The sequence below is a fragment of the Pollachius pollachius genome (assembly GCF_949987615.1).
Source record: "Pollachius pollachius genome assembly, contig: scaffold_45, whole genome shotgun sequence".
In the NCBI taxonomy this organism is placed as follows: domain Eukaryota; kingdom Metazoa; phylum Chordata; class Actinopteri; order Gadiformes; family Gadidae; genus Pollachius; species Pollachius pollachius.
This window is the reverse complement of record NW_027641649.1, coordinates 10001-34794: the sequence shown is the minus strand read 5'-3', so window position 1 is coordinate 34794 and position 24794 is coordinate 10001. Positions and strand designations below refer to the sequence as shown.

At 41.9% G+C, this 24794-nt stretch overlaps 1 protein-coding gene across 10 annotated transcripts; it reads left to right on the top strand.

The window, feature by feature from the left end:
* Positions 1-9893: 9893 nt before the first annotated feature.
* On the top strand, positions 9894-23639 carry LOC307091521 (uncharacterized protein). 10 transcript variants are annotated; one of them, XM_079759154.1, is made up of 18 exons: positions 9894-9973; positions 10266-10379; positions 11634-11738; positions 11826-12388; positions 13771-13860; positions 14675-14986; positions 15559-15816; positions 15912-16037; positions 16330-16443; positions 17698-17802; positions 17890-18452; positions 19835-19924; positions 20739-21050; positions 21623-21880; positions 21976-22101; positions 22470-22583; positions 22887-22985; positions 23254-23639. In XM_079759154.1, exons 12-18 carry the CDS (start codon positions 19876-19878, stop codon positions 23451-23453), a joined length of 1158 nt encoding a protein of 385 aa, XP_079615280.1. In that variant the 5' UTR covers positions 9894-9973; positions 10266-10379; positions 11634-11738; positions 11826-12388; positions 13771-13860; positions 14675-14986; positions 15559-15816; positions 15912-16037; positions 16330-16443; positions 17698-17802; positions 17890-18452; positions 19835-19875; the 3' UTR covers positions 23454-23639. The 10 variants fall into 10 exon arrangements, with proteins under 10 accessions (XP_079615280.1, XP_079615278.1, XP_079615281.1 ...); XM_079759152.1 differs by having other exon boundaries at positions 13771-14346; XM_079759155.1 differs by having other exon boundaries at positions 11826-11865; positions 13771-14986.
* The last annotated feature ends 1155 nt before the right edge of the window (positions 23640-24794 follow it).

Sequence of the window (24794 nt, the reverse complement as noted above, 5' to 3'; positions counted from 1 at the left end):
TGCGTATTGCTGACAATCACAAAAGTCAACTGGGTAAATAATCGAGTGATAAAATACAGAAAATAAAAAATAGGACTATAGAAGTATAAAAAGAAACGGACGGCCCTGCCTGTAGGGCTGCTGCCCCTGATTAAGGCCTACACAGTCAGGCAATACTGCCCCAAAGAGGCTAAACACAGTAACTGCATCTGGAGTAAAACATGTAGCTCAGTGCTGGCAGTTCCCTACTCAGATATCAAGTAGAGTAATGCTTCATTTTACAGGTCCCCAGATTTCATGGTCAGTAGGTGGTCATTTGTTTAATTTAAATGTTTTCATTACAATCAAATAATTATATGACTATATTATATTTTCCAAGAAGCAGTTCATAGATAGCTGGTTATTTTATTTTGTAATTAGGCTCACGTGCAAAAAAAAGAGCACAGCTAAGCAGAATATTATAATATACATAAGAGGTATAATAATAGAATATTTAAACATGCAGAATAGTATAATATACATACTAGGTATAATAATACAAAAGTTAAAATGCAGAACAGTAAAACATGCTACTTCTAATAGCGACCACCATGGACAACAACAAGAGAGGAAAAAAATAATTAATAATAAAAAATGATCTTGCAATTATCAGATGCGTCCCTGGTAGGTCAAAGGTCAGTGGGCTGATGGCCCTCTGTCTAAAGCGCTGTCCGCGTCCTCCTGGGTGTTGGCAGCTCTCAGGGCCTCGTCCTCCGGGGCTGAGCGGTCACACACTCGTCCACATTGGTCTCCAGCGTCCGCCCGGGGCCTGGAGCCACCTCGACCGGCCCGTACTCCACCTCACTCTCCCCCTGCCCTCCCGGTCGCCCCGGAGACGTTACCGTACGGCACACCATCATCTACTGCCATGGAGGACAGCGCAATGTCTGAACAAACAGAACATTAGACAATGAGAAAACGGCACAGAAAGTAAAGATTGTGTTTAACAGTTGACCCAAAGAGACACTTGGTACCTCGAGGTATGGAGGTTTTCTTCTTCTTTAGGGCCCAGTAGACTCCTAATGCTACTAGGGGCAACAGCACCACCGCCAGAGAACGAGCGATGAAAGGGATGCGGTCTGTGACGAAGGAAAGAAGAAGTAAGTCAGAGGTTGTTCAACTTGTCCCCAAAGGCTTCACGGGTGGACAGACACTAAATAGTGTGGGGTTGCCTACCTAAACCAAAAGCCATAACTGATATCAGGGATTCTATTTTGCTGTTGTAGCTTATCAGCTGGCTGAAAGCTATGTCAACATGAGAGTTAAGGGAATGACATACTGATGGACTTAGGTTTGTGATATTCCAGTTAATGTCTCGAATCATCTGATGGGAATAGACTAGTACCGGTATGTGGAGTGTGAGAGGATGATGGATGGTTAAGCATCCCCACCTCGCCCAACTCAGAATGATTGGACTCTGGGGCTGGGTAAGGCTTCACACTTGTTGCACACTGAGTAATCATAGTGCAACAGGTTAAACCAGCCATCAACACATGATCTGCATGACAGCGTGGAGGGTAGCATCGTCATTGTTAGGAGGCATAGTTAACATTATGAGCTCCACATGTTAATGTATGTTAGGCAATTCATTGTTTTTCAAATGGGTTAGTTGTCCTTTTCGTTAAAAAGACAAATACCGTTTTCATTTGAAGGAGTTCAATGATCTGGGCAGAGATTGTATTATGGCGGCAGCAGACGCCCTTGCCCTCCCTTGGGGGCACAACTATAGACAATGGTGACCGGTCATGTGATGAATCAACTGCTACTGAATCCAAGCTCCCTTCATTAATTTCCCTCGTTGTGTTGTCGCTCACCGTCTGTTGCGGACCGAGCAGGTGAGCAGTCCCGACCGGCCCGGTTCCAGAGTGACGTCACTAGCGCTACTAGGTCCGGAGAGTAGACGGAAAACGAGGGAGGCATCTGATTGGCTACAGAGAGTTCCTTGTTGAAAAAAATGCATTTGTGAATCCAGCCACGTCAGGAGTCTCAAAAATCCACATATAAATACAGACCATTTCACACACAAATGCAAACCAGTTCACAAATGAAAAGCGTCTTGTTAATTCAAGTTTAACAGTTTGTATATAAATGTAACAACATCCAATACATTTAGATGAAAATTGCAAATATTTTTTTAATTAATATATTTATGGATTTATATTACATTTAAAACAAGACACATGTGTGTGTGGATCAGAAATGTGTTTGTGAAACTTATTTTTGTTTATGTATTTATTTTACATTTATACATACCGATATCCATTTGTGTGTGCATTGAAATGTATTTGTTAGAAGAGAGTCATTTATATATAAATCACAAAATGCATTTGTGAATCCTTCTCTGTGCATTCATTATTAATGACTGTTCTGACCCCATACCTAAAGGCCCGTTCACACCCTACGGTAAATACGGATACGGACCGCTTCGTCCGGTCCCGGAGGTGTTTCGTCCGTCAGTGGGTCCGTCGCCTCCGAGCTTACGAAACCGGTCAGATCATCCGCGAAAATAGATAATATAGATAATAATATCTGATATGTATTTATATTGTATTTAACGTTTTATACTTATATTATACTATATACCTGACCTTTTTATTTTATTGTTCCCCTGCTTTGGCAATGAGTTGTAACTGGTCATTTAAAAATGACCAGTCATTTTGAGGAGATAATCTCGGGTTGATGAGGGGTGGCAAATTCCACCGCCGCCTAGGCCTACACTTTTTGAACCTTTTTTTGCAGATTTCGGATGACACAAAGCAAAACCCATCTCTTCTAAAGATGCCATGTTTGCGATTGTCGATGCCGTTAATTTGTGACACGACAGACACTGCCCTGTAGAGGAAGTATTGCGTAACATCCATAACAACGCTGAAACCGGACGGAGGTATGAAGGGTAGTCCCGGAGACAACGCTTGGTACGGACGGACGAATTTCGTCCGGATCCAGAGGTATGAATCGGCCTTTAGCCAGAGGGCCAGGGGGCCAGTGACACTTCTCTCTCTGCATCTGAAAGGCCACTTCATTGAACCCCTGTAAAGATGTGAATGTTTAGTCGGCCGTTGTCATGTTAATGATTATGTTCATGAAGCCGTTCACATGTAGTTTAAACCGTGTAGTTTCCGTCATTCTTCAAATCTCAACTATTATTTTTATTATTAATAGTATCTATTTTTTCCTCTGTTGTCCACGGTGGCTTCCTGTGTCATAAATAGAAACTGAAACAATAGAATACTTGTTATATCTTGATCCCTGAAAATACTAATAATTCTACATGCGTAACTCTTACATATTATAACTACTATGTATTTTATGATATTCTGCATGTGTAACTTGCTTGGATGTATGTCTGTATGAAATATTCAATTTTTTAAAGAATAGTACTCTTTGTAGTGGCAATCTTTTGTGTTCTGTAAACATTCTTAAGGTTCCAGCCATGTAAATTGATGCCCATTCACACAGTACACACACACACACGCACACGCACACACACACACAATTTAATGACACTCTTATTCATTTTACCCTTGTTTTACTGTTTCAAATTCCAGTTGACACCTTACCATACCGAGGAGATAATTTACAACAAAAAAATTGATTTTAGGTTGGAGTCTTCATAGTCAACAATTTATATTTATATTTATAGATAATGCTCTAGTGTAATTGTTAATAGATTGCAAACAAATGGTAACCATGATACATTTACAATGCAATACTGCCCCATCGAGGCTAACCTCCGCCAATGCATTTTTGGTCCAAATTTTAGTTATTCTAGTCCAGGTTAATTTTCCAAGTAAAATGAAAAATCATGAAACATAAGAAATGATAACTATTGCTTTTAAATAGGGGACAATATAAAACATAAATTGGATGACTGTTATGATGTTGAAACAAGACTTATGTTACAACATAGGACTAAAACATAGCTTCTCCAGGAAATGTTCCAAAATGTTAAAGAAAAGAGACAATCTTGTCGATAATGTACCTTCTTGACCTAAAAGAGAATAGAAACTTCCTCATTATTTTTGACTCAAATGGTTCAAGGGCTGACACCACTGCAGATTGAGTCAAGGCCGTTTCATGGTAACCAATGAGCTGAGGCAAACACTTAAACACTCCACCTATTTGCACTAAGCTTTGCATTGTTAGAAACCCAGTCATACTTTCGAATGGTCATGCAACACTCCCTCATTTTCTCCTGAGACGGGAGAAATCTGTATTTACCTCTTTCACTTCCTTCTGGCAATGAAGCAAAAATCGTTGTTTTGCATTATTGCCAGAAGCAAATACAAGAGGGGGGGATTTCTTTTGAGACTACAAGCACTAGTCCCACCCTTTCAAACCCGCCCATAGGGGGTGGGACCTAATCGCTAACAGACCTATCACAGATCAGTGCCAGTGCGTAAGACTTCTCCTGCAGAAAACATGGCCGAAGGTTCTGAATACGCAGACGAAAACAATATGGAGGATTGGGATTTTGAAGTTATGGTAGAAATGGATGTTCGTGGCTACCTTTATGAGCCACAATAAAGCGATGAGCAGCTGAGGGCTATGGAGGAACAGGAAGCGGCTGTAGCTGCCGCCGCTACAGCCGAGGCAGACGGCCTGCCTGCCGCAGACGAGGAGCCCGCAATGGCTCGAGCTGGGGCGGATTGGTGGTGCCTGTGCTCTCACTGTGCGCCAATGGACACAGAACAAGAGTCTGTCTGCTGCCGAGAATTCCAGCGGTGCCAATTTCTTCTGGACGAAATCACGGAATCGGAGGATGACACGGACGTGTGTGTTGTCTATCACCCGAGTTTCGCACCCCATATGGATAGCGGTGTCCTGGAGACCTACTTTAGAATACCTAAGGTCAACTGGAAACGGCAGCCAAAGCCTAAAGGGCCAAATGAACGTCTTTCTGTAAAGTAAGTTTATTTTCTTTGTTACTAATGTCAAGGAGTACTCTTTGCTAACGTGGCATGTTCATTGCACAAATAGCTTTCAGTTATGCTAGCTACAGTGGCATGCTAGGCTCAAAGACCATCACTCACTTTGTGCTCAATGTTTTGTCCAGACAATTTCGCCGAACAGCCTACCGGCACCTTCTTGAGTGGGTCCTGCAAGGAGAGAGATTGGGCAGAGGGCGTCGTGTCGTGTTACCTGCTTGTGTCGTGCAGGCTATCCGCCAGAAATACCCAGCTCCAGACGGCCAGTACTGCGGGCATCAAGAAGCTGAGGCCGCGCAGCAGGGTTTATTGTTTCATTGTTTGTATATAGTCATCCAACAGTTGTATTGTTTGTATATAGTCATCCAACAGTTGTATTGTTTGTATATAATTAAATGGTTCAAATTTACGTTGTTGTAGTTCTTTCTTAGTAGGGTCGCTCCAAGTGTATTCGTGTTATTGAACGACCAACATTTCATAACTGGAGCTACTTAGCTACTGTTGCCTAAGATGACAAAGATAACAACAGAATGGTGGTCATACCAATATTTCTAAAATTATGAAGTATTACAAGTATACATTGCGTTATAAGTTTGTTGCAAATCAGTTACCTCCTTCCAAGTTCATGATGCTAAACTTTGTTGAAGGCAGACAGGAGAGCAGGAGTGACATTTTGTTTTTAATTCACAAAGAAATAATTGTGAAATAATTGAGTCATGAACATCAAAACACATACAACATTGTCCACACTATAAAAAAGAGATATTGACCTTGTGATTGGGTATGTATGGTAAGGTGCTCAATGGCAGTGCAAACAGGTAAGGCAGCGCAAGGATAAGGTCAAAAGACCACATAAGACATAAAGACATGAAATGGTAATATTACAAAATATTGGTGAAGAATGGGTTATTGTAGAGCTGACGTCTCAGAAGCGGCTCTTGAATGATGATGTTGCAGCTTCCTTTGGCGGCTTTGGGACAAGGGAGATGTTAGGTGGCAAAGGAGGTTGTGGTCGGGTGAGTGAGGAGGTTGGGTCCTTGAATTGTATGTTTGGGTTGCGTCTGTTTTCTATGACCTTTGCAATTAGTGTCTGGATAGATTTGGTGGTGTGTGGCTTGTAGTATTTAGAGTACATGAAAACACACCTGTTGTCGTGGTGGCTTGTTCTCGTGCCACAATGTTCTCATTATGCTCCATGATGGCAAGGTAAGCCCTCTCCCTCATTCCCTCGTAGGAGAAGGCCTGGTGTTTGGGGAGGTATTTCAGGAGAGCACTGTGAAAGATCTCCAGTGGCCCTGTGTGAAAAGGAGAATATATAGTACTAATTAAAACATGTTCAATAGGATATGTTAAAAACATGTGGGTAAAAAGGGTGTCAGTTCTTACCAGTATGTTTGAAGAGGGCCATCTTCTGAAGATCTTTCAAAAGCCTTTTGTCAAAGACTAGCGACGTCAGGTCCTGATATGCCACGAGTTCTTCTTCAGCCACATCCTCTTCTTCTGCTACTCGGCTGTTAGAGGAGCATGGTCACAGTAATGGCGCTTTCTATCCTTGTCAGTCCATCGGTGTTCATTGACCACATGGTGTGGAATGCACTTTCACCTGTTTTGTAGTGCCTTTGGGAAATAAAAGATTCTCAATAATACTATTACTTAAAAAAAAAACATATAGAACATTTATGGAAGCTTTTGATTGCGTCCCCCTTACTGGTGGCACAGGAAAACCACATGTGGTTTTACAACAGACCTGTGAAAGATATTAAAATGTGTAATTTTCCACCTTGTAATTCAATGGAACTTCAGGAAGATTGCAAACCAACACTGACCTGTTCCAGGAAAGTAGGATTTCATTCCCCTTTTTCTTCCCCTTAATGAGTAACTTCTTCCGGAAACCTGTGGTAAAAAATGCAGCATAACTTTGGGAACAATATAGAAATTGTTGGTGTTTGACCATTCACCCTGTCTAAGCCATTCATAGTTTAGATTTATTTAGCTATTGCTTATTTTAGCCACATGGTGGACTATTGCAAAGGGTGGGGCTTGTCAATGAGATTTATTGGAGAAGTGCAGGTGGGGTGATCAATTGGACAAGTAGATAGACAGATAGACACCCCCTCACAGAGCCTTGAAGCATTGAAGCATGAGGTGTCATGGGGCTAGTTCTTAATGTGGGTAAGTGCCAATGGCTGTAGGTCCTGAATGTGGAGAATAGCATGTGTGTGTTTACAAGGATGGCAAAAAAACATACCTTTGGCTGTGTGCCATATGTCAAATTTGTGCTGGACATGAGGAAATTCTTCCCTCATTATCTTCTGTATTGACGTGGAGCGGTCCGTTGCCATCACCTCCACGTCAAGGCCGTGTCCAGGGGATCGTTCATTCCCCTTCTAAACCCCACTGGCTCCATAGCGCCAGAGCTGGTGGCCTCTGTACACTAAAGATTTCAATTTGATAAGTTATCAAAATGTCAACATAGCAGGAGTAATTCTATCAAAAATGTTGTTATCACAACTTTCAACATAGCATGAGTAATTATTGTTATTCTGCATCCATGCATATGTTTCTTACCTGAACCAGTTCGGTGTGGAGTACTTCTTTTGTACTGTCTAGCATGAAAGTGTAGCGGCAGTATTTCGCGTTGAAGCCTGGTGAGTCACATCGGCCATCCCCTGACAAGTGTGGCCTCTTCCCATCCATCTGTTCCAAATATACTCTTGCCAAGAGGGCACTTTCTTTGCTGTGTGTACACATGCTCAATAGCAGGATGCAAGTACGCCTTCTGGATGTTGTAAATGTTGATGATCCAATAATTTTGACACCCATTGTTTGGCACCAGTCGGAGAGTTCGATGTATGTGCCGCCCCTGAACAGAACAGCTGCAGCTGAAAGTACATTTATCTCTGGCATTCCTCTTACGTCTGGTGAAGATTTCCAAGTACCAGAATGGCCCCCAAGACACATCCATTTCACACTCCTCTGTGCCCCAGTATCATTGATAGTCTTTGAAGAAATCGGTTTCCCACACATCTGGCAAAACTTGAATAGTGACATTAGGCTGGATTCATTGACAATGATCTTCTTGCCACTCCAGTCTCCCTTTACACCTTCATCTTCTGATGACCACGACGACGTGTTGGTGAGGGTTGACTAAAGCTGATAGCTTTCATCGGTTGCACCAACTTCAATGGTGCTGGCACTGGTATCAAGGCCAGGTGTTCTTGGGCAAATTGGGATTCATCCTCTTCTGATGATGAGGAGGACAACGCTGCAGCAGACGTCGTTTGAGTTTGAAATGTCAAACGTTCAATAACGTTAAAACATTTGAATAACGTCAGACTAACACAGTAAAACATGATGGATTTACATCGCTAATAGCAATCTTATGTAGAACTTGTAGCTCTCTAAGTGTCTTAAGTTACATGGCTAACTTTGCTTCCTCATTGCTGATGAGCGGAGTTAGCGAGGCAGACACATTAGATCAACAAGCGACCAAAACATACTACGATCTTACCAGCTATCTATCTAGCGGCTATCTGACTCCGGTAGCGCTACCAAGGTAGAACGCCGTAACATCACTTGCTGCGTTTTACCTTTGTAAAAGGTTGGATTTTGTAGTTACTGCAAATTTAAAAGTGTTTTCTCTGAAACGGGACACAGTTGAGCCACGAAACTTTGACACAAAACAAAGGATATGTTTCTAAGTCCATTACCAGTCTTGGTAATGGACCAATTTTGACCAAATATGTAGTTACTGCGTTTTCCCTTTGTACGGCAGATCAGTGTGTGTTCTCAATAGCCGCTAGCTGCTAATAGAGTCGAGTCAGAAAGAGTCTTACCTCCAGGCAAAAGCGTTTGGAAGACGTTCCTGTCAGTTCGTCGTCATCATCTAGAATGGTAAATGTCGACGGAATTGCGGTTCTCACAAGCGCGGGTCTTCTGTCAAGTCTTCTGGCTTGAAATGTAGACGGCACACCGTCTGATTTCTCAGTGCTTCAACGGCTGTGTCCTATCCAAACTTCGGGTTATTGATAGCCCGTAGCCACTCTTTGCACAACTCCAACACTTTGGGTAATCTATGAAAACTTACCCTGTCTCTTTTCAACAGAGACATTAAGGTTTAACCTTCAGTTCAGTCATTTAGCAAACACTGTCCTCCAAAGTGACTTAGTCTGATTCTTTTTCCCGAGTCATATTAATAAGTAGGGAGGTAGGGCTTCTTGCAGCGGTGTTTGGACCCTGAACCTTTGGGCTGGGACTCCAACACCCTGCCCTCCTCACTGTCTTCCAACCCATTCATCTCATTACTGAGAACAAATTAAAATGACACAAGAAAACATTTCACAAACTCAATTGTATTTATGGGGAGGATTTTAACATGAATTCATAATTGATTTCCTAATTTCTTTCTATCAATAATAGGAGCAGGGGTCTTAAAGAGGTGGATAGTTCGAATTATAATTGTATGAAGGTAAGTTCCTATGAGTGAATAACAGAAGGTTTCTGTTCAGTCAACCTGTGAGACTCACCTCCTCAGTCGGTTTCCCTTAGCCCCGGTCTCCTCTCCCCTCCTGTCCCGGGAGTGTCTGTCCCGGGGACAGCAGAGGGTGTCCTGCTCGGCCGGGGGGGACGGACTCCTCTACAGCTGGAGTCTAGACGGACTCCCGCTGAACGGCACGCGTCTCCTCTCCGGACCGAGTAGCGCTAGTGACGTCACTCTGGAGCCGGGCCGGTCGGGACTGCTCTCCTGCTTGGTCCGCAACAGCGTCAGCCACGCTGCGGCTAGCGTCACCTTGTCTGTGTGTGACGGTGAGTGACAAACACAACGAGGGAAATGAATGAAGGGAGCTTGGATTCAGTAGCAGTTGATTCATCACATGACCGGTCACCATTGTCTCTCATAGGGTTCATTTATGTGAACTGCACATCTAATGGAACACATATATCACAGTGGGTGCACAGGGACAACAATACCTTATGCCCTGAGGCAGCGGTCACTGATGGACCAACAGACCATGTCAATAAAACGGGTAAGGAGATTAAATGGACACAAACCATTAGGCAGTGTTGTGCCTGAACGCGTTCACTGAACGAAAGTTCATGAACTCGTTCATATTTTGGGCGAACGTGAACGTACTATATTACTGCCTGATGAACGTTACTGTATGTATGTATGTATGTATGTACGTATGTATGTACGTATGTATGTATGTACATGTATAAATGGTTGCCAGCGAGGGAAAAATACATTGAGAGAATGAATGCAAGGGGCTTGGACAGCAGTTTATTCATCACATGACCGGTCACCATTGTCTCTCATAGGGTTCATTCATGTGAACTGCACATCTAATGGAACACATATATCACAGTGGGTGCACAGAGACAACAATACATTATGCCCTGAGACAGCTGTGGAATTCAACTTCAATATAATGGGTAAGCAGACTAGCACATAGATATATGATAAATGCAGGTTTTATGCTACAGACCCTATAGTATCTGTCGTATAAAGGCTGGGACGAATTTCAAATTATAAATATGTACACTTTATTTTGAAAGTATAGACCGGCGCGATTCCCATTGAAACGAATCGCACGGTGATTATTCTTCAAAACGAGAGCTGTTCAAATGTGGAAAATGAATTAAACTGTAATCAGACAACACGGTTATATGCTATAGACCCTAGAGTATCTGTGGTATAAAGGCTGAGACGAATTTCGAATTATAAATATGTACAATCCATAACGTTAGCTCTCTGGCTCATAGCTCAGACTAGAATACCTCCTTGAATCATTGCTTGTTGGCCGGAAATGGAAAGGGGTGCAGTTCACCTTTGGTTGTAGTCTTTTCGCTCGGTTCTCCATCTCATCAGTAGGGCTAGAACTGAGCGAAAAGACTACAACCGAACGTGAACACCCCCCCTTTCCGTTTCCGGCCAATGAGTAATGAGTCTTCCAACAGAAATCAATGGGATTTACAAAATGCGCTAAATGTGCAATAAAACACGATAGAAACTGTATTTCGCTACGATACTTGATTCAACCACTCTATTTCATCCTAGACAAACCACAAAGGGGGCTCAATGTTCAAAATACCGGAAAAAACGAATAGCTCACAGCAACATATTGAAAAAAAGAACTATGAACTAGTTCATTTTTTGGAACTGTGAACTTAGTTCAAAATTTTGAATTATGAACGTTTAACTGAACTAGTTCATTTTAAAATTTGTGAACTGAACTTTGAACTAGTTCACGAAGAAAGTGAAATTTCCCAACACTGCCATTAGGCCTATGTAAATCTGACGTGAAGATAGTGATGTCAATCTGTTAACCGTAAATATATATACAATAATTCTCATTATGTATGTAGATATCTGCATATGGATATAAAGATATCTTTATATATACAGGGCTGATAAATCATTAAAGGGTAACATAGCAGCCATTATGTTGATAAAATGTGAAAAAAAATGTGAAAGATATGAGGTCAGTCTGCATACCCGTTACTGTATGTATGTATGTATGTATGTATGTATGTATGTGGGTGCACAGGGACAACAATACCTTATGCAGCGAGTTGGAAGCTAGAGGTGTCAATATGAATGGAAATCAGACCTATATGTATACATATATGATATCAATATGTATTCATAAATGTTTGTTCTCTGTGCCATTCTTTTCCTTGTGACAGGTCCCATCCCTTTCATCGCTCGTTCTCTGGCGGTGGTGCTGTTGCCCCTAGTAGCATTAGGAGTCTACTGGGCCCTAAAGAAGAAGAAAACCTCCAGACCTCGAGGTACCAAGTGTCTCTTTGGGTCAACTGTTAAACACAAACTTTACTTCCTGTGCCGTTTTCTCATTGTCTAATGTTCTATTTGTTCAGACATCGCGCTGTCCTCCATGGAAGTAGATGATGATGTGCCGTACGTAAACGTCTCCGGGGCGACCGGGAGGGCAGGGGGAGAGTGAGGTGGAGTACGGGCCGGTCGAGGTGGCTCCAGGCCCCGGGCGGACGCTGGAGACCAATGTGGACGAGTGTGTGACCGCTCAGCCCCGGAGGACGAGGCCCTGAGAGCTGCCAACACCCAGGAGGACGCGGACAGCGCTTTAGACAGAGGGCCATCAGCCCACTGACCTTTGACCTGCCAGGGACACTTCTCTCTCTGCATCTGAAAGGCCACTTCGTTGAACTCCTTTGAAAATGTGAATGTTTATTCAGCCATTGTTATATTCATGTTTATGTTCATCAAGCCGTTCAGTTTAAACCGTGTAGTTTCCGTCATTCATCAAATCTCAACTATTTTTTTTATTATTAATAGTATCTATTTTTTCCTACTTTGTTGTCCACGGTGGCTTCCTGTGTCATGGATAGAAACTGAAACAATCAAATACTTGTGATAGCTTGATCCCTGAAAGCCTGCGTAACTCTTAACATAGAATAACTAGGTATGTGTTTTATACTATTCTGCATGTGTAACTTGCTTGGATGCATGTGTGCAGTCTTCATAGTCAACAATTTATGTTTACATTTCCTGAAAATGCTCTAGTGTAATTGTAAATCGATTGCTATACCAATTGTGAACATGACACGTTTACAATGCAATACTGCCCCATAGCGGCTAACCTACGCCACTTCCATTTCGGTCAAAATTGACCACGTTCCTTTGCCTTGGCATTTTTTCTACCTAAATATACAGCGAAGATAATGTATGAACATCTGAGACCTTTTAGTCTCAGTTATCATATTTCATATATTTGCAGTTAAAATATATATTGATGAATGTGTAAATATATTTTGAGAAAACAAGCACTGGCGACTGGTATTTTCTCAACTCGATTTATTCTAGTCCAGAATAATTTTCAAAGTAAAATGATAAAGCTTGAAACATAAGAACTGATAAATATTGCTTTTAAGTAGGGCACAATATAAAACCTCAAATTAATAATTGTTATGATGCCCAAAATGTTAAAGAAAAGAGACAGTCTTGTGGATAATGTACCTTACCTAAAATAGAATAGAAACATCCTCATTACTTGTGACTCAAATGGTTCAAGTGCTGACACCTCTGCAGATAGAGTCAAGGCCGCATCATGGGAACCAATGAGACGGGGCAAACACTTCTGCTGTTTTTGCTTCCCTGCCGTCTCTAACTTCCCCCGTATGGCTCAGATTGCCCTGATAACACAAACCCTAACAACTAGACTTACGAGTAAGACTCCACCAGCAAAGAATGAAACAGATTGCTTCTCATTGACAGTACAACAGAGACATCAAGGTTTAACTTTCAGTTCAGTCATTTAGCAAACACTGTCCTCCAAAGTGACTTAGTCTGATTCTTTTTCCCGAGTCATATTAATAAGTAGAGAGGTAGGGCTTCTTGCAGCGGTGTTTGGACCCTGAACCTTTGGGCTGGGACTCCAACACCCTGCCCTCCTCACTGTCTTACCAAAGCTTTTATAACGGTAGACTTCAATTTAGCTTTTGTTTCAACCCATTCATCTCATTACTGAGAACAAATTAAAATGACACAAGAAAACATTTCACCAACTCAGTCGTATTTATTGGGAGAATTTTAACATGAATTCATAATTGATTTCCTAATTTCTTTCTATTAATAATTATTGATTTTAGGGGATTATGAGATTATTATGGGATCTTTGAAGATGCCCAGTCACCCAGTACTGTTTAACGTTTTCATCCTAACAAGGTATTGGTCCTTTTAGTTCGGTTGCGGTGAATATAAAGTTTGCTGAGCGGTTGCACAACTTCCACTTTTGCGATGACATGTGGGTCTCATATAGGCTGGGGTGTGTGTTCCTGTAAACAGGCTCAAGTCCTGGACTCCACTGAGACCACACTGAGGTCGAGATGCTCAACATGGGGGCTGTGCTGCTGTTACTAATTGGTGTTACTGATGGTGAGATCTTTATGGCATTATAACTGTTTTAAATCTTCATGTATTTTATCGCATTTAGTCAGCTATAGTTTTTTAGCTATTGGTTCATAAGTAGTTGCTTTTCAACATTTGTTGGGTCAAGCTAATTCATCATTTATCGTATTGTGGCGACCACGGGTGTGGGCGCCATGTTCCGGAGCCGCGGGGATTCTGGGAATTGGGTTGTCAGTTGACAAAAGTGGTTTTGTTATTTTATTCTGTTGTTAGGGTTAAGTGGGGTTAATGGGTTCGGGATGTTATATGGTTGTGTGTTCTATTAACATGTTCATTTTCATTATTGTTGACACCGCCACCGAGAGTGACGTGTCCGTTGCAGAGGTGAGCTACTATTTGTGTAGTCGTTCGGATAAAAACAAACTCGTAGTCGTGCGGTGTAAGGGGCGCGAGAGTTGTACTAAACGGTTGAACCTGGTCTCCTGTCTCGTCCTTCCCGTGCTGCTCGCCACAGTATGTAAATTCTGGATAAATTGAGTCCTTTTATTGTCAAATTTCAATAATCCTTACTCTGCCTTTTGCTTTGTGACTTCCACATAATGTGAATTCCCCCTTGTTATTGCAAAACGCAAAAGTGTTAGCACATATTATCGAGTGTATTCGGGGTACGGTTGGGTATTTTCATGACAATCATATGGAAATTATTTAAATCAAATCCAAAAAACTTAATGAAATATTAAATGTTTGAACCTTCAACATATGAGTATAATGTTCCTCTCTGCAATGACACTCATTGAGATACATCTCCTGTATTGTTTTATTGTCCTCTGTAAACCTCCAGGTGTGAAGACCTTCTGCAACGCCACACAGCCACACATCACGACCCAGTGCTTTGGCTCTCTGGGAGGAACCGTGGAGGTCCAGCTGCCTACTCAGACCTCACAAGATGATGTCTACACACTGAGGAGAAACGGTGTCTTGATTTCATTCAACCGCAGTCAGGAAACAAACATTCGATATTCATTTAATGTCAGTACTGGAATATTTACTATAAAGGACACTGACAGGACAGACAATGGTCTATACTTAATGGAAGTACATAATGCAAATGGAAAGGAATTAGAAAAAACGAAATGTAATTTAACCATTCAAGGTGAGTAACTATATCTTATTTCAGTAGTAGTAGTTATTTAACCAGGGTTAAAGATGAGAGGGAAACAGAAGGTTTTTGCTGCTGTTTCCCTCTCATCATCATCATTAAGGATTAATTAACGTCATTAAGGATCATTTAGACGTTAACCTCTGACTTCATAGCTCTTATAGAAACAGTGTTGGCTTTCGGGCTCCATGTTAACATGATCGGTAATGTCACATGATAAACTGTACTTTGTGAATGTTTTTAAGGCCTTTTCTAGCTACTCTTTAAACGTTCCCTCTGCCCATTTGTTATTAATGCTGTCAACATTTGATGTAAAGAGGGGGCTGTGTTGCTCTACTTTACTTTAGAAGTGCTGAGGGTGAAAATGCTGTTTATTCAGCTACTGCCCAATTTGTGTATGTAGTCATAAAATATGTCAAGCCCAGTAAACACTAGTTAGTCTGGGAGCAGAGGGGTTAAAGAGGTGGATTCTTCTAGTGTATGAACTTAGGTTTTTATGAGTGAATAACAGAAGGTTTCTGTTCAGTCAACCTGTGAGACTCACCTCCTCAGTCGGTTTCCCTTAGCCCCGGTCTCCTCTCCCCTCCTGTCCCGGGAGTGTCTGTCCCGGGGACAGCAGAATGTGTCCTGCTCGGCCGGGGGGGACGGACTCCTCTACAGCTGGAGTCTAGACGGACTCCCGCTGAACGCCACGCGTCTCCTCTCCGGACCGAGTAGCGCTAGTGACGTCACTCTGGAGCCGGGCCGGTCGGGACTGCTCTCCTGCTTGGTCCGCAACAACGTGAGCCACGCCGCGGCTAACATCACCTTGTCTGTGTGTGACGGTGAGTGACAAACACAACGAGGGAAATGAATGAAGGGAGCTTGGATTCAGTAGCAGTTGATTCATCACATGACCGGTCACCATTGTCTCTCATAGGGTTCATTCATGTGAACTGCACATCTAATGGAACACATATATCACAGTGGGTGCACAGGGACAACAATACCTTATGCCCTGAGGCAGCGGTCACTGATGGACCAACAGACCATGTCAATAAAACGGGTAAGGAGATTAAATGGACACAAACCATTAGGCAGTGTTGTGCCTGAACGCGTTCACTGAACGAAAGTTCATGAACTCGTTCATATTTTGGGCGAACGTGAACGTACTATATTACTGCCTGATGAACGTTACTGTATGTATGTATGTATGTATGTACGTATGTATGTACGTATGTATGTATGTACATGTATAAATGGTTGCCAGCGAGGGAAAAATACATTGAGAGAATGAATGCAAGGGGCTTGGACAGCAGTTTATTCATCACATGACCGGTCACCATTGTCTCTCATAGGGTTCATTCATGTGAACTGCACATCTAATGGAACACATATATCACAGTGGGTGCACAGAGACAACAATACATTATGCCCTGAGACAGCTGTGGAATTCAACTTCAATATAATGGGTAAGCAGACTAGCACATAGATATATGATAAATGCAGGTTTTATGCTACAGACCCTATAGTATCTGTCGTATAAAGGCTGGGACGAATTTCAAATTATAAATATGTACACTTTATTTTGAAAGTATAGACCGGCGCGATTCCCATTGAAACGAATCGCACGGTGATTATTCTTCAAAACGAGAGCTGTTCAAATGTGGAAAATGAATTAAACTGTAATCAGACAACACGGTTATATGCTATAGACCCTAGAGTATCTGTGGTATAAAGGCTGAGACGAATTTCGAATTATAAATATGTACAATCCATAACGTTAGCTCTCTGGCTCATAGCTCAGACTAGAATACCTCCTTGAATCATTGCTTGTTGGCCGGAAATGGAAAGGGGTGCAGTTCACCTTTGGTTGTAGTCTTTTCGCTCGGTTCTCCATCTCATCAGTAGGGCTAGAACTGAGCGAAAAGACTACAACCGAACGTGAACACCCCCCCTTTCCGTTTCCGGCCAATGAGTAATGAGTCTTCCAACAGAAATCAATGGGATTTACAAAATGCGCTAAATGTGCAATAAAACACGATAGAAACTGTATTTCGCTACGATACTTGATTCAACCACTCTATTTCATCCTAGACAAACCACAAAGGGGGCTCAATGTTCAAAATACCGGAAAAAACGAATAGCTCACAGCAACATATTGAAAAAAAGAACTATGAACTAGTTCATTTTTTGGAACTGTGAACTTAGTTCAAAATTTTGAATTATGAACGTTTAACTGAACTAGTTCATTTTAAAATTTGTGAACTGAACTTTGAACTAGTTCACGAAGAAAGTGAAATTTCCCAACACTGCCATTAGGCCTATGTAAATCTGACGTGAAGATAGTGATGTCAATCTGTTAACCGTAAATATATATACAATAATTCTCATTATGTATGTAGATATCTGCATATGGATATAAAGATATCTTTATATATACAGGGCTGATAAATCATTAAAGGGTAACATAGCAGCCATTATGTTGATAAAATGTGAAAAAAAATGTGAAAGATATGAGGTCAGTCTGCATACCCGTTACTGTATGTATGTATGTATGTATGTATGTATGTATGTGGGTGCACAGGGACAACAATACCTTATGCAGCGAGTTGGAAGCTAGAGGTGTCAATATGAATGGAAATCAGACCTATATGTATACATATATGATATCAATATGTATTCATAAATGTTTGTTCTCTGTGCCATTCTTTTCCTTGTGACAGACCCCATCCCTTTCATCGCTCGTTCTCTGGCGGTGGTGCTGTTGCCCCTAGTAGCATTAGGAGTCTACTGGGCCCTAAAGAAGAAGAAAACCTCCAGACCTCGAGGTACCAAGTGTCTCTTTGGGTCAACTGTTAAACACAAACTTTACTTCCTGTGCCGTTTTCTCATTGTCTAATGTTCTATTTGTTCAGACATCGCGCTGTCCTCCATGGAAGTAGATGATGATGTGCCGTACGTAAACGTCTCCGGGGCGACCGGGAGGGCAGGGGGAGAGTGAGGTGGAGTACGGGCCGGTCGAGGTGGCTCCAGGCCCCGGGCGGACGCTGGAGACCAATGTGGACGAGTGTGTGACCGCTCAGCCCCGGAGGACGAGGCCCTGAGAGCTGCCAACACCCAGGAGGACGCGGACAGCGCTTTAGACAGAGGGCCATCAGCCCACTGACCTTTGACCTGCCAGGGACACTTCTCTCTCTGCATCTGAAAGGCCACTTCGTTGAACTCCTTTGAAAATGTGAATGTTTATTCAGCCATTGTTATATTCATGTTTATGTTCATCAAGCCGTTCAGTTTAAACCGTGTAGTTTCCGTCATTCATCAAATCTCAACTATTTTTTTTATTATTAATAGTATCTATTTTTTCCTACTTTGTTGTCCACGGTGGCTTCCTGTGTCATGGATAGAAACTGAAACAATCAAATACTTGTGATAGCTTGATCCCTGAAAGCCTGCGTAACTCTTAACATAGAATAACTAGGTATGTGTTTTATACTATTCTGCATGTGTAACTTGCTTGGATGCATGTGTGCAGTCTTCATAGTCAACAATTTATGTTTACATTTCCTGAAAATGCTCTAGTGTAATTGTAAATCGATTGCTATACCAATTGTGAACATGACACGTTTACAATGCAATACTGCCCCATAGCGGCTAACCTACGCCACTTCCATTTCGGTCAAAATTGACCACGTTCCTTTGCCTTGGCATTTTTTCTACCTAAATATACAGCGAAGATAATGTATGAACATCTGAGACCTTTTAGTCTCAGTTATCATATTTCATATATTTGCAGTTAAAATATATATTGATGAATGTGTAAATATATTTTGAGAAAACAAGCACTGGCGACTGGTATTTTCTCAACTCGATTTATTCTAGTCCAGAATAATTTTCAAAGTAAAATGATAAAGCTTGAAACATAAGAACTGATAAATATTGCTTTTAAGTAGGGCACAATATAAAACCTCAAATTAATAATTGTTATGATGCCCAAAATGTTAAAGAAAAGAGACAGTCTTGTGGATAATGTACCTTACCTAAAATAGAATAGAAACATCCTCATTACTTGTGACTCAAATGGTTCAAGTGCTGACACCTCTGCAGATAGAGTCAAGGCCGCATCATGGGAACCAATGAGACGGGGCAAACACTTCTGCTGTTTTTGCTTCCCTGCCGTCTCTAACTTCCCCCGTATGGCTCAGATTGCCCTGATAACACAAACCCTAACAACTAGACTTACGAGTAAGACTCCACCAGCAAAGAATGAAACAGATTGCTTCTCATTGACAGTACAACAGAGACATCAAGGTTTAACTTTCAGTTCAGTCATTTAGCAAACACTGTCCTCCAAAGTGACTTAGTCTGATTCTTTTTCCCGAGTCATATTAATAAGTAGAGAGGTAGGGCTTCTTGCAGCGGTGTTTGGACCCTGAACCTTTGGGCTGGGACTCCAACACCCTGCCCTCCTCACTGTCTTACCAAAGCTTTTATAACGGTAGACTTCAATTTAGCTTTTGTTTCAACCCATTCATCTCATTACTGAGAACAAATTAAAATGACACAAGAAAACATTTCACCAACTCAGTCGTATTTATTGGGAGAATTTTAACATGAATTCATAATTGATTTCCTAATTTCTTTCTATTAATAATTATTGATTTTAGGGGATTATGAGATTATTATGGGATCTTTGAAGATGCCCAGTCACCCAGTACTGTTTAACGTTTTCATCCTAACAAGGTATTGGTCCTTTTAGTTCGGTTGCGGTGAATATAAAGTTTGCTGAGCGGTTGCACAACTTCCACTTTTGCGATGACATGTGGGTCTCATATAGGCTGGGGTGTGTGTTCCTGTAAACAGGCTCAAGTCCTGGACTCCACTGAGACCACACTGAGGTCGAGATGCTCAACATGGGGGCTGTGCTGCTGTTACTAATTGGTGTTACTGATGGTGAGATCTTTATGGCATTATAACTGTTTTAAATCTTCATGTATTTTATCGCATTTAGTCAGCTATAGTTTTTTAGCTATTGGTTCATAAGTAGTTGCTTTTCAACATTTGTTGGGTCAAGCTAATTCATCATTTATCGTATTGTGGCGACCACGGGTGTGGGCGCCATGTTCCGGAGCCGCGGGGATTCTGGGAATTGGGTTGTCAGTTGACAAAAGTGGTTTTGTTATTTTATTCTGTTGTTAGGGTTAAGTGGGGTTAATGGGTTCGGGATGTTATATGGTTGTGTGTTCTATTAACATGTTCATTTTCATTATTGTTGACACCGCCACCGAGAGTGACGTGTCCGTTGCAGAGGTGAGCTACTATTTGTGTAGTCGTTCGGATAAAAACAAACTCGTAGTCGTGCGGTGTAAGGGGCGCGAGAGTTGTACTAAACGGTTGAACCTGGTCTCCTGTCTCGTCCTTCCCGTGCTGCTCGCCACAGTATGTAAATTCTGGATAAATTGAGTCCTTTTATTGTCAAATTTCAATAATCCTTACTCTGCCTTTTGCTTTGTGACTTCCACATAATGTGAATTCCCCCTTGTTATTGCAAAACGCAAAAGTGTTAGCACATATTATCGAGTGTATTCGGGGTACGGTTGGGTATTTTCATGACAATCATATGGAAATTATTTAAATCAAATCCAAAAAACTTAATGAAATATTAAATGTTTGAACCTTCAACATATGAGTATAATGTTCCTCTCTGCAATGACACTCATTGAGATACATCTCCTGTATTGTTTTATTGTCCTCTGTAAACCTCCAGGTGTGAAGACCTTCTGCAACGCCACACAGCCACACATCACGACCCAGTGCTTTGGCTCTCTGGGAGGAACCGTGGAGGTCCAGCTGCCTACTCAGACCTCACAAGATGATCGCTACAGACTGAAGAAAAACGGTGTCCCGATTTCATTCAACCGCAGTCAGGAAACAAACATTCGATATTCATTTAATGTCAGTACTGGAATATTTACTATAAAGGACACTGACAGGACAGACAATGGTCTATACTTAATGGAAGTACATAATGCAAATGGAAAGGAATTAGAAAAAACGAAATGTAATTTAACCATTCAAGGTGAGTAACTATATCTTATTTCAGTAGTAGTAGTTATTTAACCAGGGTTAAAGATGAGAGGGAAACAGAAGGTTTTTGCTGCTGTTTCCCTCTCATCATCATCATTAAGGATTAATTAACGTCATTAAGGATCATTTAGACGTTAACCTCTGACTTCATAGCTCTTATAGAAACAGTGTTGGCTTTCGGGCTCCATGTTAACATGATCGGTAATGTCACATGATAAACTGTACTTTGTGAATGTTTTTAAGGCCTTTTCTAGCTACTCTTTAAACGTTCCCTCTGCCCATTTGTTATTAATGCTGTCAACATTTGATGTAAAGAGGGGGCTGTGTTGCTCTACTTTACTTTAGAAGTGCTGAGGGTGAAAATGCTGTTTATTCAGCTACTGCCCAATTTGTGTATGTAGTCATAAACTATGTCAAGCCCAGTAAACACTAGTTAGTCTGGGAGCAGAGGGGTTAAAGAGGTGGATTCTTCTAGTGTATGAACTTAGGTTTTTATGAGTGAATAACAGAAGGTTTCTGTTCAGTCAACCTGTGAGACTCACCTCCTCAGTCGGTTTCCCTTAGCCCCGGTCTCCTCTCCCCTCCTGTCCCGGGAGTGTCTGTCCCGGGGACAGCAGAATGTGTCCTGCTCGGCCGGGGGGGACGGACTCCTCTACAGCTGGAGTCTAGACGGACTCCCGCTGAACGCCACGCGTCTCCTCTCCGGACCGAGTAGCGCTAGTGACGTCACTCTGGAGCCGGGCCGGTCGGGACTGCTCTCCTGCTTGGTCCGCAACAACGTGAGCCACGCCGCGGCTAACATCACCTTGTCTGTGTGTGACGGTGAGTGACAAACACAACGAGGGAAATGAATGAAGGGAGCTTGGATTCAGTAGCAGTTGATTCATCACATGACCGGTCACCATTGTCTCTCATAGGGTTCATTCATGTGAACTGCACATCTAATGGAACACATATATCACAGTGGGTGCACAGGGACAACAATACCTTATGCCCTGAGGCAGCGGTCACTGATGGACCAACAGACCATGTCAATAAAACGGGTAAGGAGATTAAATGGACACAAACCATTAGGCCTATGTAAAGCTGACGTGAAGATAGTGATGTCAATCTGCTAACTGTAAATATATATACAATAATTCTCATCATGTATGTAGATATCTGCATATGGATATAAAGATATCTTTATATATACAGGGCTGATAAATCATTAAAGGGTAACATAGCAGCCATTATGTTGATAAAATGTGAAGATATGAGGTCAATCTGCATTCCCGTTACTGTATGTACGTACGTACGTACGTACGTATAAATGGTTGCCAGCGAGGGAAAAATACATTGAGAGAATGAATGCAAGGGGCTTGGACAGCAGTTGATTCATCACATGACCGGTCACCATTGTCTCCCATAGGGTTCATTTATGTGAACTGCACATCTAATGGAACACATATATCACAGTGGGTGCACAGAGACAACAATACATTATGCCCTGAGACAGCTGTGGAATTCAACTTCAATATAATGGGTAAGCAGACTAGCACATAGATATAAAAATAAAAAGGCATATATATATATATATATATAAATAGCTGTAATCAATCATTTCATGGAATTTAATAACCACCATAATTAATGAGACATAAAGATAATGAAGATAATGATGCTATAGTCTGCCTACCCGTTAGTGTGTGTGTGTATGTATGTGTGTGTATATATATATATATATATATATATATATATATATATATATATATATATATATATATATATTTATTCATGAATATTGTCCATATCATTCTTCACTATGCCATACTTTTCTCTGTCACAGAGCTCGTCCCTATAATAGCTGGCTCCCTGTCAGCGATGGTACTGCTCCTGATAGTAGCATTGGGAGTCTACTGCGCAAAAAAGCACAAAACCGCAAAAGGTACGAATCCCCTTTGCTGCGTCCTTAACAATGTACAGTTTAATGTACAGTACAATGTACAGAATAATGTACAGTATAATGTCGCCCTAACGTTACGGTCGAACACTGGAATGTAGCGGAATGCCGACCGGTGTTAGGAGGTCATTCTGGAAGGCGATACTTCAACACCAAGAGTCATTCTGTTTGGTTCTCACTATTGTTTGGCGTTCTATTCTCTCATTTCCTCATTTGCTCTTCCTCTCCATTCGTCCTGCTCTCCTCTCCGCAGACACCATGGAAGCGGAAGATGTAACCTACGCAGACGTCTCTGTGCTCCAGCGTCAGGGGCAGCGGACAGGGCAGCGGACAGGGCAGGGGGAAGGGGAGGTGGAGTACGGGCAGGTGAAGGTGAATCCAGGCCCCAGGCGGACACTGGAGACCAATGTGGACGAGTGTGTGTACGCTCAGCCCCGGAGGACGAGGCCCTGAGAGCTGCCGACACCCAGGAGGACGCGGAGCCCTTTTCAACTTCTTTACTGGCACTCCCATCGTGGCTTCTGAAAGGCAAAGTCATTGGCCCCCAATGTTCTGATGATTCAGCATTCATTCTTTTTGGACATTCTGGGGGAAATTTTGTCTATGCCGACATTAAATAATTTATTATGCTTTACATCACATCTGCCTTCATGTTAATTATTGTATTTTGTTATTTTAATTATTTCAATATCTAAAATGTTCCTGTAAATAAAAATAAACATATATATATATATATATATATATATATATATACTTATGTGGGTGCATGAATACAGAATTCAAGTGCACATTTATTCATTTTAACAAGCCACCAAACACAGTAGTCCTATTCGATACCGGGGGTTCAAAGGTTGACAGATACTATTAAAACCATTCTCACGTCGTATAAAAATAGGCTATGATCCATCACAGTTTGTGTCATTAAATCACATGAGTCTCTGTTGAGGTCCTCCATTTTGTTCTCGAAACATTAGCAGCAGATGGCGGCTATCAAAGAAGTTTGCTAACTCCAATCCTGATAGGTCTGTCATCAAATCAACCAGGTTCAATCATTATCAGTGTTGGGAAAACCTAATGCAGAAAATGTTCCCAAGTAGTGTGACTTAAAAGCATTTGTGCTGAAACAATGATTTTAGTGATTCCAGTTAAATAAAGGTGTCACTTCTCATTTCTATGGTTGTAGTTCCTCTTAACTTTATTCTCTCCCTCTCTATCTCTCTTTCTCTCGCTCACTCTCACTCCCTCTCTCTCTCTCTCTCTGTCTCTCTCTCCCTCTGCCTCTCTCTCTCTCTCCCTCTCTGTCTCTCTCTCTCTGTGTCTCTCTCTCTCTCTCCCTCTCTGTCTCTCTCTCTAAACAAATGTGAAATTATTGTGTCTAAAAGTGTGCTTGGTCCTTGTCCCTACATCAAGTGGTGAAGCCACATCCTGACGCATGCGTTCAGGATGTGGCTTTTCGGAGGCGTCGTTGGGCAATCGTTAGTCGTTATGATGCCTTAATGTGATACCAGACCTTTGGACTCTGTTGGCCAACAGATTATCGACACGCTGGCTGTCTTCGTTCCCAACATGGTTGTTGGTCTGTAAACACTCTCATCAGACGCCGCCATTGTCTCTGAGACTGTCCGTACTGGCGTGGCGCTGACTCACTTTGTTATGAACTAAAGCTCCCTCTCCTCTCTAAGATGTCCTCTAAGATAGGCCCTTTGCAAAGAGACAGGTCCCACAAAACTGTTCCTAATGTCCGCCCCTGTCATGGCACCGCGTCAGAGCGGTGAACCCACTGAATTCAGTTCC